General features: G+C 39.2%; 1 protein-coding gene and 2 pseudogenes across 1 annotated transcript in view; 2 read left to right on the forward strand and 1 right to left on the reverse strand.

Annotated features, from left to right (window-relative positions):
• The window catches only part of LOC148032274 (lysine-specific demethylase JMJ27-like), a 42,748-nt gene extending 29,030 nt beyond the window's left edge, over positions 1-13,718 (forward strand). Inside the window, exons 10-15 of the mRNA XM_087682917.1 lie at positions 10,646-11,113; positions 11,197-11,269; positions 11,378-11,463; positions 11,760-11,879; positions 12,910-12,980; positions 13,110-13,718. Of these exons, the coding sequence (XP_087539043.1) occupies positions 10,646-11,113; positions 11,197-11,269; positions 11,378-11,463; positions 11,760-11,879; positions 12,910-12,980; positions 13,110-13,200 (909 nt within the window). The 3' untranslated portion in view covers positions 13,201-13,718. The remainder of the gene's footprint in view (positions 1-10,645; positions 11,114-11,196; positions 11,270-11,377; positions 11,464-11,759; positions 11,880-12,909; positions 12,981-13,109) is intronic.
• On the reverse strand, positions 962-3,632 carry LOC148032275 (uncharacterized; annotated as a pseudogene).
• LOC148032276 (uncharacterized) lies at positions 5,855-10,639 on the forward strand (annotated as a pseudogene).
• Positions 13,719-17,079: the final 3,361 nt, after the last annotated feature.

The raw sequence follows: 17,079 nt of genomic DNA on the forward strand, positions 1-17,079 counted from the left end.
TGTAATCAAGTAAACTTGTACCTTTTTTTCGTAATTAATACAATTACCTTTTACGAAAAGAGAGAGAGAGAGAGAGAGAGAGTTCAGCTGAAACACAGCACGAATTGCATGGTTAGGAGTTCAAACATAGTGAAGAGGACATCTGATCACAAAATGACCGCTGCGAAAGCGGAAATCCTGATCAAACACAGCGGGAAAAGGATCAATCTCAAATATTATAGCTAGTGGATAGTGGGAAAGGCTTGGAAACACAGTCACCCAGCCTACAAAAGAAAATCAAAACACAGGCTGCTGTTGTGAAAATGCAGATGTCAAAATGCTTGGAAACATGCTGATTTTGGTCAAGAACAGGTCGCTTGGCAGCAGCAGACTTGAGAAGGTGGATCAGCAATGGAATAATGTGAGGGCAAGCTGGGAGCATCAGAAAACAATGCCAAGATCTTGAACATGAACATGTGATACCATGTCAGAAGTCGGTGCAGTGATGGAAATGTGAGGATGTGCTGTAATGGACTGCACAACCATAGTTTTTCCATACGTGAATCAAATGTCAAACGCAAACGCGTATGAAAGTATGAAATGAGTATGATTCAGACCCTAGACCTGAATCATACGTGACCCTAATTTTTTAACATATTCTTAACAAAATATGAGAAAAATACACAACTTTAAGATATGATAAACATTCAAAATAAAAGAACAATGCACAATTCTTGAACTTAAAAGACTGAGACTCGAGAGTTTGAGTCAATATAGAAGGATTCATGATTCATCATTTAACTTTCAAAGAAATGACATGATACATGATACATCTGTCTCATCCAGATTCAAGCCAAGTTGCCCAATGCCAACTGCATAGTAGACTAAAAACTGAAAGGGAACAACCAAAAGCAAAACTGAAAACTGCATAATAGAGTCACATCATATATCATGATTCATGATTCATCTGTCATCAACTAATCTACTCATCATCTTCTTCATTCTCAAGAGTGCAGTCCTCCTCCTCCTTCTCCTCCTGCTGCTCATCATCATCATCATCATCATCATCATCATCATCATCGTCATCATCATCATCCTCCTCCCTCTGATGAGGACCAAGAGAACTAGAGCCAGGAGCATCACTAGTGCTTGCCTCCCTCTGTGGCACTGGCAATGAGGCTATGATGTCCTCTTCATCTCGTATTTGCTGCAATGCAATGCAAGCAATCTATCATCATTCTTCTCCTTGTTAAGCATGTCCAATGTAACCTCAATCTTTTCATAGCCCGATTCCTTAATTTTATTGATAAGACGAAGGTTTGTATGAATATATACAAGCTGCTCAGTACATTTTGGAAGCAATTTATTCCTTCTCTTTGTTTGAATCAGTGAAAATGTGCTCCAATTTCTCTCACACGGAGAGGCACAAGATCCTTGTGAGAGTATTCTTAAAGCCAATTGCTGCAATCTAGATACGCATGGGCCAAATGTCTTCCACCATTTCACACCTTGATGCATTCTTTTCTCATCTCTTGCAAGTGGCCGAGAAAATGCACTTGATTCCGACTTGTACATGTCAAGCTCATCACATCGAACATCCTGCATATCCACATCATATTTTGTGTACCTCTCTATCACTGTCATCCATCCTTCATGCATCTCCTTATTGCTATTAGGATTCTTGGCTCTCCAAACAGGATGCAAAACAAAGGCTGCAGCATGTAAGGGTGAGTGCATCATATCCCATCTGTCAACACAAAGACCTTTGATTTCTTGCACCCTAGACTCAGTCACTCCTTCCAAGGAATCCATTTTCTCTATCATCCGATGTGTCATCTCATACAAAAGCCCCATCGTGGCCCCTTCTCTATCAGCAAGACAAAGGATTTTAAGAATGGGTGCACAAATCTTAACGATCATCTTGGCATCATTCCAAAAACATGCACCCAAAACAATCTCAGCTACCATTCCCTTTACTGTACGTGAAGCTTTCTTCCTTTCCCAGGCATCACTAACAACCATACGCTGTAAACCATTGTAGCATCTCTCATCTAACAAGTTCACTAACATGATAAACATGTAAGCAAACCGTGTGGTCGATGGCTTCAATAGTTCTTTTTGACTGAATCGCTATTAGGATTCTTGGCTCTCCAAACAGGATGCAAAACAAAGGTTGCAGCATGTAAGGGTGAGTGCATCATATCCCATCTGTCAATACAAAGACCTTTGATTTCTTGCATCCTAGACTCAGTCACTCCTTCCAAGGAATCCATTTTCTCTATCATCCGATCTGTCATCTCATACAAAAGCCCCATCGTGGCCCCTTCTCTATCAACAAGACAGAGAATTTTAAGAATGGGTGCACAAATCTTAACGATCATTTTGGCATCATTCCAAAAACATGCACCCAAAACAATCTCAGCTACTTCTATTCCCTTTACTGTACGTGAAGCTTTCTTCCTTACCCAGGCATCACTAACAACCATACGCCGTACACCATTGTAGCATCTCTCATCTAACAAGTTCACTAACATGATAAACATGTAAGCAAACCGTGTGGTCGATGGCTTCAATAGTTCTTTTTGACTGAATTGGCGATACAATGCCAATATTGTATGCTTGCATGTAACAAATGTGACAACTTTATTTGCTTTAGCCAACACAAGGGCAATCCAAGCAAGCTTCCCAATATCTTCTAACAGAAGATCCAAGCAATTGCATGTACATCTAGTAAAAAAAATGTTAGGCTACTCCTGCTCAATCAAATCACCTGCTCTCATGCAGTTAGCTGCATTGTCCATGCATACTTGCACCACATAATCTGGGCCAATATCAAGGATCACATCTTTCAAGATGCCAAAGATAAATTCCCCAGACTTGTATTCACCACTAGTATCAACAGCTTTTAAAAACACTGAACCATAAATAGATGTAGCCATAACATTTATAATAGGCCTACGCCTTGCATCTGACAATCCATCACAGACAATGCTGCATCCATATCTCTTCCACTTCTCCCTAATGTCAAGCAATTCACGGTCAATGCATTTAGCCTCTTCCACAAGGTCCTTCGTGCGTACACTGTTATACAAAGGTGGTTTGTAGCTTTGATCCACTTGCCCAATTGTCTTTACCATGCCAAGAAAATATGTGCTCTTTGCTTTCCAAAATGGAATATCCTCTGCATAGAAGAAGCGACGAACATCAATATCTGCCTCCTTTCTTGCTTGCAAATCCCATGCTTTTGCTAAAGCACCCTGTGATTTGGCCACTTTCTTTTTTTTGCTCACATGCTCTTGAGAGCTTGATTGTCCAGGCTGCCCAACAATAACACTTAGATCTACATTGCCAGAGCCATGCCCACTGACATGAGGAGCATCTTCCAAATGAGATACAATTGCATCAATGTTTGTTGTGGACCCTTGCCCTCCAACACCCACATGCAATCGACGACATATATCCTTTGCACTTTGTGGTGCAGCAGTGCATTTTTGCACACCAAGCACTGACAATCCCAAAATATGTGCTCTTATGCGTAGTGGGCCACCATCCCATGTGTGTCCACAATATTTGCATTTACATGTATTCTGCCCTTTTCCAACTGTTTTGACAACAGTAACATGATCCCATTCAGCTTTCCGCTTTCTTCCCATCTTCAAAAGTTAAAATCTGATACAAATTTAATGAAGACACGAGTGATAAGTCATGACATAATAGTAATTTTGTTGTGACCCATTGATCAGTCGACCAATCTGAATTCTGTAGTGCTCTGGAGTCTGGATTCTGGAGTTTGCACTATGCAGTCTTTGAACTTGAAGTTTAAACTTTGAAGGCTAAAGCCTGAAGGCTGAGAGAGAGAGAGAGAGAGAGAGAGAGAGAGAGAGAGAGAGAGAGAGAGAGAGAGAGAGAGAGAGAGAGAGAGAGAGAGAGAGAGAGAGAGAGAGAGAGAGAGAGAGAGCTCTCAGCTCAGAGCCTCAGAGACTCAGATAACCTCACACTGCACAGAACTTACAAACTGAGAGAGAGGCGTGTAATCTTCTCTTGAATCTTCAGACTTCAATGTTCCAACTTCCAAGTTCCAACTAGCTAGTGGCAACAACTTCAGTCTTCAAACTTCATATTCCAAAGGTTCAAAGTTCAAACTTCAGACTTTAGACTCCAAAGTTCAAACTTCAGAGTCCAGAGTCCAGACTTCGGGCTTCAGCTTTCAAATTTCAGAACTTAATTTTCAGCCATTGTGCAGTGACCAGTCACTGCACTGTGCACTGTGCACTGTAGTCCCAGGCTCTAGTCTCCAGGTCTGTTACCTCGAATCTCAATATTCAGCCTTTAGGTCTGTAGACTGTGAAGTTGTGAACAGTGAAGAGTTTGGATTCTGAAGACTCACTGCAGTCCGCACTGCTCAATGCTCACAGGTTGAAGCCTGAGAGAGAGAGAGAGAAAGAGAGAGAGAGAGAGAGAGAGAGAGAGAGAGAGAGAGAGAGATCTTACCTGATGATCAAGAAGTTTGGGGTAGCAGTATTTCCAAGTAGAGAGCTGTGTTTCCCACAGTTTGTGGAGTTCCTCAGGCTGAGTTCAGTCGTTTTCAGTCACGATTCCTCAGGAGTGTGTTTTAGACTGCTTGGATCCAGGGAAAGAGTCGGCAGATAAAGGTGACCACATTCTGTATGTTTTTGTGTAAAGTCGTTAATATTTTTTAATTAAAAAAAACGTCAAGTCTGATATGGGGTTTTCAGACGTCTATTTTTTAGACGTTTACAGACGTTAGAAAACAACTATGTGCACAACACAAGAGAAGAAAGAGATTGCAACAAAAGAATGAATATTGCAAAAGAGCTTAGAAGAAGAATGCTTGGGAAATGGAATCCATATACCGAGACGAGACCATAGTTGTTTTCAGACACGTCTGAAATGAATTTCAAACGTCCGTAAACGTCTAAAAACCCCATATTAGACTTGATGCTTTTTTTAATTAAAAAATGTTGACGACTTTACAAAAAGCATACAGAATGTGGTCGCCTTTATTTGCCGACTCTTTCCCTGGATCCAGGCAGTCTGAAACACACACTCCTGAGGAATCGTGACTGAAAACAACTGAACTCAGCCTGAGGAACTCCACAAACTGTGGGAAACACAGCTCTCTACTTGGAAATACTGGTGCCCCAAACTTTTTGATCATCAGGTAAGATCTCTCTCTCTCTCTCTCTCTCTCTCTCTCTCAGGCTTCAGCCTATGAGCACTGAGCAGTGCAGACTGCAGTGAGTCTTCAGAGTCCAGACTCTTCACTGTTCACAACTTCACAGTCTACAGACCTGAAGACTGAATATTGAGATTGGAGGTAACAGACCTGGAGGCTGGAGCCTGGGACTACAGTGCACAGTGCACATTGCAGTGACTGGTCACTGCACAGTGGCTGAAAATTAAGTTCTGAAATTTAAAAGCTGAAGCCTGAAGTTTGGACTTTGGACTCTGAAGTTTGAACTCTGGAGTCTGAAGTTTGAAGTTTGAACTTTGAACCTTTGGAATATGAAGTTTGAAGACTGAAGTTGTTGCCATTGGCCAGTTGGAACTTGGAAGTTGGAACATTGAAGTCTGAAGATTCAAGAGAAGATTACAGGCCTCTCTCTCAGTTTGTAAGTTCTGTGCAGTGTGAGGTTATTTGAGCCTCCGAGGCTCTGAGTTGAAAGCTCTCTCTCTCTCAGCCTTCACGCTCCAGCCTTCAAAGTTTAAACTTCAAGTTCAAAGACTGCATAGTGCAGACTCCAGGGCATTGCAGAATTCAGATTGGTGAATGGTCAGTGGGTCACAGCAAAATTACTATTATGTCATGACTTATCACTGGTGTCTTCATTAAATTTGTATCAGATTTTAACTTTTAAAGAGGGGAAGAAAGCGGAAAGTTGAATGGGATCATGTTACTGTTGTCAAAACAGTTGGAAAATGGCAGAATACATGTAAATGCAAATATTGTGGACACACTTGGGATGGTGGCCCACTACGCATAAGGGCATATATTTTGGGATTGTCAGGGCTTGGTGTGGAAAAATGCACTGCTGCACCACAAAATGCAAAGGATATATGTCATAGATTGCATGTGGGCGTTGGAGGGCAAGGATCCACAACAAACATTGATGCAATTGTATCTGATTTGGAAGATGCTCCTCATGTCAGTGGGCGTGGCTCTGGCAATGTAGATGTAAGTGTTATTGTTGGGCAGCCTGGACAATCAAGCTCTCAAGAGCATGTGAGCAAAAAAAAGAAAGTGGCCAAATCACAGGGTGCTTTAACAAAAGCATGGGATTTGCAAGCAAGAAAGGAGGCAGATATTGCTGTTCATCGCTTCTTCTATGCAGAGGATATTCCATTTTAGAAAGCAAAGAGCCCATATTTTCTTGGTATGCTTAAGGTAGTTGGGCAAGTGGGTCAGAGCTACAAACCACCTTCGTATAACAGTCTACGCACGAAGGACCTTGTGGAGGAGGTTAAATGCATTGACCGTGAATTGCTTGACATTAGGGAGAAGTGGAAGAGATATGGATGCAGCATTGTTTGTGATGGATGGTTAGATGCAAGGCGTAGGCCTATTATAAATGTTATGGCTACATCTATTTATGGTTCAGTGTTTTTAAAAGCTGTTGATACTAGTGGTGAATACAAGTCTGGGGAGTTTATCTTTGGCATCTTGAAAGACGCGATCCTTGATATTGGCCCAGATTATGTGGTGCAAGTATGTATGGACAATGCAGCTAACTGCGTGAGAGCAGGTGATTTGATTGAGCAGGAGTGGCCTAATATTTTTTTTACTAGATGTATATGCCATTGCTTGGATCTTCTGTTAGAAGATATTAGGAAGCTTACTTAGATTGCCCCTGTGTTGGCTAAAGCAAATAAAATTGTCACATTTGTTACACGCAAGCATACAATATTGGCATTGTATCGCCAATTCAGTCAAAAAGAACTATTGAAGCTATCGACCACACGGTTTGCTTACATGTTTATCATGTTAGTGAACTTGTTAGATGAGAGATGCTACAATGGTTTACGGCGTATGGTTGTTAGTGATGCTTGGGTAAGGAAGAAAGCTTCACGTACAGTAAAGGGAATGGAAGTAGCTGAGATTGTTTTGGGTGCATGTTTTTGGAATGATGCCAAGATGATCGTTAAGATTTGTGCACCCATTCTTAAAATCCTCTGTCTTGCTGATAGAGAAGGGGCCACGATGGGGCTTTTGTATGAGATGACAGATCGGATGATAGAAAAAATGATTCCTTGGAAGGAGTGACCGAGTCTAGGGTGCAAGAAATCAAAGGCCTTTGTGTTGACAGATGGGATATGATGCACTCACCCTTACATGCTGCAGCCTTTGTTTTGCATCCTGTTTGGAGAGCCAAGAATCCTGATAGCGATAAAGAGGTGCATGAAGAATCCTGATAGCGATATGATGCACTCACCCTTACATGCTGCAGCCTTTGTTTTGCATCCTGTTTGGAGAGCCAAGAATCCTGATAGCGATAAAGAGGTGCATGAAGGATGGATGACAGTGATAGAGAGGTACACAAAATATGATGTGGATATGCAGGGTGTTCTATGTGATAAGCTTGACATGTACAAGTCGGAATCAGGTGCATTTTCTCGGCCACTTGCAAGAGATGAGAAAAGAATGCATCAGGGTGTGAAATGATGGGAGACATTTGGCCCATGTGTACCTAGATTGCAGCAATTGGCTTTAGGAATACTCTCACAAGGATCTTGTGCCTCTCCTTGTGAGAGAAATTGGAGCACATTTTCATTGATTCAAACAAAGAGAAGGATTAAATTGCTTCCAAAATGTACTGAGCAGCTTGTATATATTCATACAAACCTTTGTCTTATCAATAAAATTAAGGAATCAGGCTATGAAAAGATTGAGGTTACATTGGACATGCTTAACAAGGAGAAGGATGATGATAGATTGCTTGCATTGTAGCAGATATGAGAGGAAGAGGACATCATAGCCTCATTGCCAGTGCCAGAGAGGGAGGCAAGCACTAGTGATGCTCCTGGCTTGAGTTCTCTTGGTCCACATCAGAGGGAGGAGGAGGATGATGATGATGAGGATGATGATGATGAGGAGGAGGAGGAGGAGGAGGAGGACTGTACTCTTGAGAATGATGAAGATGATGAGTAGATTAGTTGATGACAGATGAATCATGAATCATGATATATGATGTGACTCTATTATGCAGTTTTCAGTTTTGCTTTTGGTTGTTCCCTTTCAGTTTTTAGTCTACTTACTATGCAGTTGGCATTGGGCAACTTGGCTTGAATCTTGATGACAAATGTATCATGTCAATTCCTTGAAAGTTGAATGATGAATCATGAATCCTTCTATATTGACTCAAACTCTGGAGTCTCAGTCTTCAAAGTTCGAGTTGTGCATTGTCTTTTATTTTGAATGTTTATCATGTTTTTCATGTCTTAAAGTTGTGTATTTTTCTCATATTTTGTTAAGAATATGTTAAAAAATTAGGGTCACGTATGATTCAGGTCTAGGGTCTGAATCATACTTGTTTCATAGTTTCATACACGTTTGCCTTTGATGTTTGATTCACGTATGGAAAAACTATGGACGATACAATACAAGACAACAGCAAGTCACTGGCTAAGTAGGCAAGGGCATTGGTGCCCTCTTTCCAACAAGACCTGCAAATGTTAAGAGTATACTGATTCCTGAAGTACAATAAAAGTGATTCATCGTCATATATAGAAAATTGAGGCAGAAATATCATATTCAAAGCAGTAAAGATTTCCTTTTACTGGTCAACTTTGGGACGTGATGTGGAACATAGTGTGAAGATATGCATTAAGATAGTTTGGGAAAGATTAAGCGCATTACTTGGGCCATCTTTAATTGCACTCCTAAACATAGTCCACTTCCCATGACTTTCTTAGCCATTTCTATGCTTGAGTTTCCTCACCTTGTATTATTTATTGCACTCCTAAGAATAGTCCACTTCTTGTGACTTTCCTAGCCATTTCTATGCTTTTGTTTCCTCCCCATTAGTTTTACTTAAGTTAGTTCTGATACCTTGTCCTAGGGGTTTCCAAGAGGATTAATTCTCTCTTGTGCCAATGCACATCAGTACAACTTTTATTCAATGGACTTGTAACCTAAAGGCACTAAGATTGCTACAAGCTTTACCTATCTCAGATAAACTTTTGGAAAGCATTGCCATGGATTTATCTTTGAGATGTAGTTGCTTTTGAGATTATTGCCATCTGAGCAAAATCTAGGTATCCATGGAAAGAATATTTTGACCATATGTTAAGACTATCTGATGGGTATCTGTCTGCCAAAGTCTCACATGTTTTATCCTCACATAATCAAATATGATATCTCTTGAACTACTCAATTACCAATGCCATTTTAAAAACTCATCATTTATAGTGAAATGGTGTATCAAATCTCCATGCAGAAAAATTGGCATATCTAAGCAAAGTACCAAGTAAAAATTGTACTTGTCCTTATTGATAGTATTGTCTTCTCGACAGAGCTGCTATCACATTCTTTAGAAAAGAGTTTGCCCATGTTATCTATGTGTCATAAATCTTCTTCTAAGTCAAGAAATGTATGCACTTTGATGATTAGCCTTGAGAATGGAGCAACTACGCACCATAATCATGTATTTACAAGCATGCACACAATGCTATTGATAGGGTAAGAGGGCCAATAACTTTGCTGGTAGTGCTACAAGCATGTATAGTAAGATCTCTTTTACTAAAGCTTTCAAGTAGGCAGATTTCAAAATGTATCACTAGGTTTTCAAGCAGTAGTGGCTTGGCATGCATGGAAGTTGAAGTGCCTATCTGCTACTGACATCACATGATTCTCGATTATCATTCACATGATAGGATTAAAACATGAACTAGATTAAAAAGTGCTATTGTCTAGGTCTTGTAGCGGCAAGTATCCATATGTATAATGGTGATTACACATGGGAGGCTCTAATCTCAGGATTCTACATCTGTATTTTCTTTTCAAATGTAATATCATCTTGCTTGTGCTTTTGCCTCAAAGTTGAGGATAACACTGAAAAAGGTGGAGAACTTTAAAAGGAGGACTTAAAAAATTAATCTCACAAGTAAAGGTTGAGCACCAAAGCTCTATGGTTGTGTGTGAAAGGTAAGGGGTCATCTGTATCATCTGTCTGTGTGTTCAATGGTAATGTAAATCAGTTTATTGTTCTTAAAACTTACCATTTTATAAGGCATACCCCAGGCGACTTTCACTTTTTTTCTTGGTTGGATCATTTATTTATATAGTCTATGTATATATCAGTGATTCTGTGCATACAATTTTTGTGTAGCTGCAACTTTTTTCGAAGCCCTTACATCCAGTTACATGTGACTTGCATGAAATTATAGGGTGTAATGACGGTCTTCCACTAAATCCACTAGATGGTTTTCTTGATTGTATTGCCAAGGCCATACAGAAGCGGAAGTGATCTAACTTGAAGAATTGAAATGATATGAGCTGCAATGATAGACAGCCTCTTACATATTTGAAGTAAAAAAGTCCTTAGAGATATCCAACATGTGAATTATGCTTGACGTTGACACCATTTTCACATAAAAACTGGACATGTGAATGGGAGTTAAGTTGAAGGTCGAGTTTGATGTTTTGCAGAGTTTCCAAGTGCCTGCAACTGATGTAAGCAGCATCAAGGTGGACAGTGCTGTTCATCCAGATATGGCAAGGAAGGACACCATTAAAGAATCCATTGGATCAAAAAATGCAATTGCTGACTCTAATCCTCATAAAGTATCTATCTTGGATGAGCAAGGAGATCACAGACTGGGTTTGGAGGATCAAAATGACTTAGGTACTGAAGCTGAGAGTTTATCTGCAGACAAGACTCGCAAGCCAAAAGAGCTGCATGTGAGCTCTAAGACTATGGTGTTGGATGAAAATGTGCCAAATGATGTGGCTGACACTGAGAACAGAAATGATGAGCAAAGTGATAGCAAGATAGACGAGGCTTTTGGAGGGGCACTTTGGGATATCTTTCGTCGACAAGATGTGTCAAAATTGCAGGCTTATTTGAGAAAACATTCACATGAGTTTAGGCATCTTGAGGAGGAGTACATACAGGAGGTAGGAATGTTACTTTTGTGGACATGTGCAGTCTGTGTGTCCATGTTTCTTAATATTCATCTATAATCTTCATTTCTGCACAGGTCACTCATCCCATTCATGATCAGACTTTTTACCTTACAGAGGAGGACAAAAAGAAACTAAAAGAAGAGTTTGGTGAGCTGATTTTACTATTTAAAAAATGGTAGCTTTGGCTTTAATTTTGATACCTCAAGAAAGTTTTCCAAGCTTTTGACTGGCCACATGTGAAAAAAAATTGTGTAGGTGTTGAAGCATGGACGTTCGAGCAGCGCACTGGAGAAGCTGTGTTTATCCCCGCAGGCTGTCCTCATCAAGTCAGGAATTTAAAGGTACTAGCTAGCATTGAAGCCTCTTACAGTACAAAGAAGTGCATAAGATTATCCACACTTCTTAAGTATGTTTGCAGTCTTTTGTCCTGGGGTTTATGTTGTAGTATGCAGAGATATATTTCTCCATCTGTTATTACTTAGCTGGCCGTCATGTCAATGAAGGCAGTTTTTCTGTTGCTTGTGCTCGTAGTCCTGTCACCTAGTCTTTCTTGATAAGTTGTACTCTTTAGACTTTCATCTTTGTAATTTAAGTAAAAACATTGCCCTCATGCTCATAAATGTTGTTGGTGGTCCAGTCCTGTATCAAGGTGGCCATGGACTTTGTATCACCTGAAAATCTTCAAGAGTGTGTTCGCTTGACAGAGGAGTTCCGTTTACTTCCAAAGGATCATCGTGCTAAGGAGGACAAGCTTGAGGTTGGTTTTTTTTCCCCAGTGCATGATTGTGTAACATGTTGGTGAGTAGATATGCTAATTTATGATCATTTAAGTGCAAACCTTGTTTCCGAATAACAAAGTTAAGTATTTGTTTCAACTTAATACCAGTAGTAGTATCTGCCACTACTAACAAATTGTTTGAACGTTCATAGGAGTTTTATTCATGTCTAACAATGTAAGGCAACATGTTTTATTGACATGTAACTATTTCTATTCAAGAATCAGGTAAGCAAGGAATTTCGTTCAACTCGTTTGTACCTTATCCATGGTGACTCCAGTCTTTCTTTTCTCTATATTTCGAATAAAATATGAGATTTAAGGGTGATAAAACCCTTATATATAGGGACTGTCCATTAGATAAGCAAGCACGAGCTTGTCTCTTTAATGTTTACAATATACATTCACACATTTGGCCTTGCACATTTGGCACATAAAAAGTGTAACATCATGTGGAAACAGTGCTTCTTTAGAAATTCTACTGTTTAACAGTGTTTTTATGAAAGGTGGCCTACAACTTTCAATCATCTAGATGTTGAGGGATGTGACATGTTGACCACGAATAGTGTGGATGGCACTCAAGGGTGCAGCAGCAAGTTCAAGTTATGCACCCTAGCTTAGTTGTCTTGGACTCTGTTTATGTGATTTTTTGAGTGTTGCCCACTGGGATTTAGTACACATGGTTCTAATAATATATAAAGTTGGCTATTTGTTTAGTATTGATGATTCTTGTAGCATATAGAGATTAGCTACGTAATGAATCTGTGTTTTGAGTTGAGTGATATACCATAATTATTGGTATGCTAGGCCCTTTGGTAGATGGTTTGAAGTCAAATTAGACTTTGTGCAACAGATCTTTGTACATTACGATCCACAGATCTTTATGCAAAAAATTTAATGTAGAAATGGCCTATTATAAATCTCTCATGTTGCCAGAAAGAGGTAACACGGAAGGGACATTCATACATTTGAATAGTTGGATCTAACTAGTGTTTTTTTTCCTTGTTTACAGGTTAAGAAAATGATGTTATATGCTGCCAGCAGAGCAGTGAAGGAGATAAAGCAGTTGACATCAGCAGAAGGGTGACACTTTACTTTCTACTGCGACCCTTTTTCTCTTTCAATAATGACATGTTTGTTGGAGTTTGCGAGTTGAGTTTAATTTTTTTTTGAAGATTTACCTACTGCAAATTTCTGTTCTCTTATTTACAGTGAAGATTCACAGCATGAAGCAACACACTTACATTTCTCAGGATCAGAAGAGAAAGGGAGGCCAAAGTTCAGAATTAGTGGTGAGCGATAGCAGTTTTGTCTCCCTCAATCAGTTTGTACTAATCTGGGCTTGTAAAGGTATCGGGGTAGTTAAACTTGGTCCTCCAGTAAACAATAAGCTTGTAAATCACGGCTTGCTAGTCCAATCAGCTGCATTGTCGAAAGTCGGCAGTTACTAGGGATTTAGGATGAAGTAGCTCACTGTTTTTGAAGTCAGTGAGACCTTCTCATAGTTCTATATCTTGGTGGTGCAAGTGTTCTCGTTTCTTAAGTTGGGCATCTGATATTGCCAATGTAGCTGTTTGAGAGAGGGACTAGTGTTGCCATTTCTGGCTTGGGAGTCTGATATATGATTTGAAGGTCTCGTTATACCTGAAAGTCTGCCTGTCAAGTCCAGTGATACTTCAGATGCCATGGTGGTTCTAGCAAGAAAAGGCAAGCGACCTCTGGTCCAAGGGAATGATGTTTGTACCGTTGTACTTTGTGATCTAAGAAATTAACATGGATTGTGCCTGTGATGTGGGTTTTGGAACGTGCTTTGCTGTGCATTAATAATCATATTATCATGACCAAATGCTCAGTGCATTAATAATAATAATATCCTGACCAAATGTTCTGTGAATCTTTTTGTCATCTGAAATCCTTGCACCTTTATTGAAGGAAATGTTCATGAAAGTTGACACCTTTAATTGTCTTTTGTGATTTATTAATCTTTTATCTGCCATTTTCTCCATATGTGCATCATGATGCAAAGCTTTATACTTTTCTCAATTACACCGCATCAAGGACGAAAATTGGGTGAGAGCATTGTAACTTTTCTTGATACTCATTATTTGTTATTGATAAATGACAGATAATTATTGAATGAAGTGTGGACATGTTTAGCAATGTACACAAAAGTCTAATCTCTTGCTCTCTAGAGAGGCTGAGGAGGGTGTTTTCATTTAAAGGCAATTGTGTGCATCCATGTAGCTTTAGAGAGGAGTTCGTGCAAGATGGAAAAATGAAAGTTTGGATGAAGATATCATTCAAAATTCTTAAACATCTACTCTCATCTTGTTATATGTACCTTTTGGGCAATGCGGTTGTATTACATTAAGTAAAGGAATTAGATCGATGCTTTAGTTTTTTTTAATTGAAAATGCCAATGTATTATATTAAGTAAAGAAAAATTGCACCTTACATTGATGCTTTAGGCATAAGCCAAAACTAAGCTACAAGTAGCTTGTAATACAAAACTTTACATACATGCACTTGGACTCCCATTTTCTTGAGTAGAGCTAATGCATCACTTTTCAACTTATATGTCAATTGAACTATGAAATACCATTGTGTTCTTGTGATTGTAACTAACCTTGATCACTAGTGCCCTTAGCAAATGGATTACTTCTATGGTATTCTCATCAAAGGTAATATAGTCTCCAAATTGGGCAACTTTTGTAGTTAGGGAACTATTTAGACTAGCTCTCACAAGCCACATTTTAACTTGCTTTTACATTGGTTGGGACTTCAGGCACCCCCAAAACATATGTTGATTCTCCCTTTATGCCACACTTAAGGTGGTGATGTGAGATCAACTTCTTGTAAAATAATTTGCGTGTCTTCTCTTCAAAGTTGCATAGATGCTTTGCTTCCAATTTTTACTTCTTTGCGGTCTCCCAAGGTTGTCGAGGTTTATTAGTCGGCATTTTGTTCGAGACCCAATCTCACTTTTTCATGTGTGCACGTGCACGCACACGCGTGTGCATGCGCACACACACACACACACACACGCTCGGTAACAAAAATCTTAATTGCATCCAAGTATTGTCTTTCCCAGAAAGATAAACATGTGTGAACTTGATTAATGTTGATAAAGTCTTGGCTTTGTACATCCCATGCATCCATTTGTATGATCCTTTGGCATGTGTATTCTTTGACAACTTAGATGTGTGAAGAGCAAGCAAAAAGGGAGTTACAAGCATACGGGGACACTCAAATGCATAGTTGCATGGGAGGGATTGTTGCCATTAGAACCAATCCATTGTAATTCTTGTATGATAGCTCTCAATTCCCTTGGAGTATGTAAGTAGGAAGTGGGTTGTATAATACATCCTCCTAGTTGTTTTGCCAAGGTCCTTTTAGGGTATAGAGTGATGTATTCATTTCTCATTAAATCTCCAAAAGAAGTCCTTAAATACTTGAAACTAAGAGAATACTTCTTAGTATAAGGAGCCTTCCACATAGGGTGGCAGGAAGGCCTTCCACTTATCCAGTTTCAATCACCCAGAGGGTAGCCTTGATAGCAAAGAACACAACTATGATGTATAAGTTGGAACCCAAAATTCTGTCATACACTATGGGGGTCACCCTAGCCAAGGAAGATAAATTCAGTCTTAGGCTCGTTAATCTTGAGGTTGAGAGATCTACAATTTCTGAGTAGGCTCGGAGTACGGCTTCCATAGATTGCTTCTTGGCTCATACAATACTTGCATTGTTATCACAAAAAATTGTGCTACCAATTGTTGCCCATTCACAATTGGAAGGCCTTTGATTACTTCTCCTTTGAACTTTTTTATTCACCCTCTTTATTAGAATATTAGTAACTATTTACTAATTATAGTAAATATGAGGGGGGATAGGGGGTACCCTTGCCTTACAGACCTCAACGCAAACGGGTAGAGAATAGAGCTCCCATAATTTTCTTGAGTATTAACCCAAAGCCCAAAGCAATGAGTGGATATAATATAAATGACTAGTTGATATGATTGTAAACTTATCAAAATCCATATTCAATATGGCAAAATCAAAATCATAGCTCAATAGCAAAAACTTAACTCTTAGGGCTAGCAACTTGGCAATAATTTTGTAAGCGAAGTCCATCATTGTAAGAGGGTGCCAACGGCTTGGCCTCTTCCTCTCTAGCGATTTGGCCACCTACTTAATGAGTCGAGTGTTGAACTTATGAAGGAGTATACATGATTTCATGTAGTAAGCCATCTCAGTCATGCTCTTGCCATAGACTTATTCTTATGTCATATGTTAGGAGACATTTGGTGTTTAAATTGAACAACTTATTTTAAGGATGTTTGGCATATCCCAATAATATTTAGTTGATTGCCATAATAATCAATATTCGGCGACTTGCACCTTTAGGTCACTTGCTCTCACTTCTTATACAATACATACAAATGCATTCAATGATGTAAAATAGGATGAGTTAACGCTAATATGTGAATCTCTACAAGGGAGAGAATTAAAATCATAGTATTTCAACAATGTGATATTGTTATTATCATAAGACATCTCATTCATGTTTATTTAAGCCATAGCATGCCAATTAGAAAGACTTATGGATTGAATGCAACTAGCTCATTAGACATATTAAAAATAATGAACATGATGGGAGTCTACCTTCAAAGAAATGTGTGATATCATTTGCCAATGCTTGCAATAATGCTCGTAAAGATACCAAGAGTGCAAACTCTAAAGGAATAGTTCTCTAAATGCAATCAAATATACTTCAATGGAACCTTTGTAATAGAGATCATAGAGAGTATGTCCTTGCGTATCTCTTATATACCATGAATGGGTATGGTAGAGAAAAAAAAAAGATTGATTTATGTAGTTGCCACTCTCTAATGTTGGGAGTTGTACTCAGCTTTTAAAAGAAAGTTGAGTAAGATGGAATACTTGCAAAAGTAGGAACAATTAATCAATCAAACTATATCTTTGAGTGATTGGTTTTGTCTTGCCCAGTTTTCATAATAAGGAGTTTGAGTGATGGTTGGTTGGCTATTTCTTCTTCTAGTGGGATCTTGCTTTGACATTAGACCCATGATGCTCTCTTTAAACAAGCTTGGATTGGAGAGGTCTATGCATCAAGATCTTTGATAATACACCACCCTAATCTTCTTACATCATTTGAAGC

The sequence above is a fragment of the Lygodium microphyllum genome, chromosome 8 (genome assembly GCF_053477565.2).
Source record: "Lygodium microphyllum isolate KBCC chromosome 8, Lygodium_microphyllum_v1.1.10, whole genome shotgun sequence".
Lineage (NCBI taxonomy): Eukaryota > Viridiplantae > Streptophyta > Polypodiopsida > Schizaeales > Lygodiaceae > Lygodium > Lygodium microphyllum.